The 2,653-nt window shown below is 43.3% G+C and overlaps 1 protein-coding gene across 2 annotated transcripts in view; it reads right to left on the bottom strand.

The window, feature by feature from the left end:
* Nucleotides 1–420: 420 nt before the first annotated feature.
* LOC113006512 (bromo adjacent homology domain-containing 1 protein) overlaps nucleotides 421–2,653 on the bottom strand; it is a 25,668-nt gene continuing 23,435 nt past the window's right edge. For both annotated transcript variants that reach the window (XM_026142529.2, XM_026142528.2), the window contains exons 6-7: nucleotides 1,137–1,228; nucleotides 421–887 (exon numbers count right to left, since the gene is read on the bottom strand). In XM_026142529.2, the coding sequence (XP_025998314.2) occupies nucleotides 698–887; nucleotides 1,137–1,228 (282 nt within the window). In that variant the 3' untranslated portion in view covers nucleotides 421–697. The remainder of the gene's footprint in view (nucleotides 888–1,136; nucleotides 1,229–2,653) is intronic.

Raw genomic sequence — 2,653 nt, 5'->3', positions numbered from 1 at the left:
AACAAAAAAAAAAAAACATCACACATGGCGACAGTTATCCATTCACCCCGGAGTCACACTTGCTCTCCATTCTCTCTGACACGCACGCGCAGACTCATGCGGGTTCGAAATCGGGAGAAATGAGACGACACTCTCTATTAGCTGCTCCTTCACTCTCGCTGCTTGAGCACCGTTAACGCCGAGCGGACAGCGCAGGCCTGTGTTCCCCAGCAGCGCCTCTGTGCCGGACCATCCCTGAGCCACTGGCTTACAAATGGAACAAACATGATTGTTGTGCTAAGACGCTTGAGGGGAAACACAGTCCTGACAGCAGCCCAGCTCGGCCTGGCGTTCAGCAATTCTGGCAGGGAAGCGATTGGAGGCTGAAACCTCAGAGTGTGGTGGAAGCTTTTAAAAATTAAAAACAAAATCTGATCTGAAGAATGAATTATCACTCCTTTCTCTTCCAAAACCAAAACCAGAAAACATTGGTGCTCTGTCTACCACATTCCAGCTAAAGGGATCTGTGCTTCGTATTGGCCCAATAGACGACCTCACCCCATCACCACCCCCTTCCCTCTGATTGTGAGGTGCTCACTGGATAAAAACAAAACAAAACAAAAAAAGTCCCTCAGCCCCTTCACTCCCTCTTCTTTGTGCGGGATGGGGCGGTGCTTCATTGACGATTAATTCAAAAGGTGCAACAGCCCTCCACCCTCTACTGCAGATTCTTCAAGATGCGACCGTAACGAAAATCGTAGACGTGCCGGCAGAGATACACCAACTCGGGGTCGACGTCTGTGGGCACACAGCGGTGGGAAGGAGGGGCAAAGTCGGGGCGGCAGGGCACCATACTGGCACTGCCAGGCGGGGCACCTTCAGCACGCCGCTTCACCAAGGCACAAAATCTAGGAAGGGAGAGGAAAATTAATTAAAAGGCAACTTTCCTGCTTCTCTGCCTTCATTTTCTTCTTTTCACAAAGGTTATCACGGTAAGTGTTCATGTTCCTGCAAATTCATTAACAGTTGTAGTGTCACCAGTGTGTGATTTAAAAAAAAGCTTCCACGTGTCGTCAAAGCTGAGCTGTTCATTTCAAACTTCAAACCTTGTGAAAAGACTTTTTCTTCTAGCAACAATTACCGTGTTCGTTACTTACCTACAGTACTGGGCTAGTGGGAGAACATAGCATCTGTCTTCTATGCAGGCCACGCTATTTTCATCCTGATGCCGAGAGGCGAAAATCTCATTCTGAAATCAACAGCAGGTGTGAAGAGTCACATCTCTGTTAAGCGTTTCCTATTGTGCTCGGCGAATAATGACAAAATTACACTTTTGTACTAAGAGCACAGTGGGAACTATAATTGTTCATTAGCAACAGGATTTTGCCTTTTTGTTTCTACCTTATGTACTGCCAAAGACACACACACAAAATCCTGCTCTGTTCAACACGTGCCATTGTAAAAAGAACATTTCTAGAAGTAAAATCGTTTATCTTTCCTGTTCTTGGCTTGTGCACGTCTGAGGTCAGAGAGATATCATTTTTGGGCTTTATGGTCAGACTGAAGAGCAAACTAACTATCCACAGTTTCAGGGCAGAGCAGCGACAGTAGCCTCCTCATTGCACATAATTTTCTTACACATGTTGCACGAGCACAAACTGTTCCATCGATAAAAACTGCATTATCTTTAAACAAAGTGATAAAAATTAAATAAAGAATAAATTTCATGGCTGCGGTGGTGTGCAAAAGTCTTGGGTCACCCTTCAAGAAGAGACAGACTTTCTTATCATCTTTTAAAGTGGTCTTGAGCAACAGTTCGAGGCTTTCTAAGGATCTTTCAAAGTTTTCTTTGCTTTTTCACTCACTTTCAGTCCAGTCCTTGTACCTGACCATTTTCAGTAAATGATTAAGGTTTTTTTGTTTGTTCACACTGACCTGTGAATGATTCAAGCATAAAAAAGACACCTAACTCAAGGGATGAGCCTGTCTCGAGTCTGCACATAGCAGACAACTTAGAGAAGCACCAATTTTAACATTAGGCACTCTTTTACTATCAGCCTGCTGCAAAAAAACATCATTTGCTTCAATTTCTTTAGCTGAATCAAAAGACGCCAAAGATAAGACAGCTGTAAAACTGTATTTTTGCACCAACAAGATTATTCCCAAAGAGCTATTAGCTGAACATGTGACACATGTCAGCATGGTGTGTAGTATGCCTTTAAAAGATTTGAGGAAACTGGACATGTATCTGAAAGCCATGTCCTTAAAAACTGGAAAAAGACCAGACTCAGGACCCGAGAGATACATCTGGCCCTTCGGTTTTGGGGATCTTGTCATAAATGATGGAATTATAAACAGAAATCTACCATACAATACTATCTGGATTGGTAACTGTTTCTTTTTTCCATGAAATGATCCCAAACACGCTGCTAATGCAGTAAAACCATACACAGTGGAACACTGTCAGTCATGGATTGGCCTCCCCAGAGCCCAGAGCTAAACATTACTGAAGCAGTGTGGGATCACTGTAACAGAGTACAGAGAATAAAATCAGCCAACATCCAAAGAAGAACTCTGAATGTCCTTCAAGAAACCTGAACTATTATCCTTGCAAATATTTCAATAAACTGCTGCACCAATGTCCCATTTTCTTAGCTTAATATATAGAAACGAA

This window comes from Astatotilapia calliptera, chromosome 15, assembly GCF_964374335.1.
Source record: "Astatotilapia calliptera chromosome 15, fAstCal68.1, whole genome shotgun sequence".
Taxonomy (NCBI): Eukaryota; Metazoa; Chordata; class Actinopteri; order Cichliformes; family Cichlidae; genus Astatotilapia; species Astatotilapia calliptera.
Note: the sequence above shows the minus strand (reverse complement) of the source record. Positions and strands in the feature narration are given on the sequence as shown.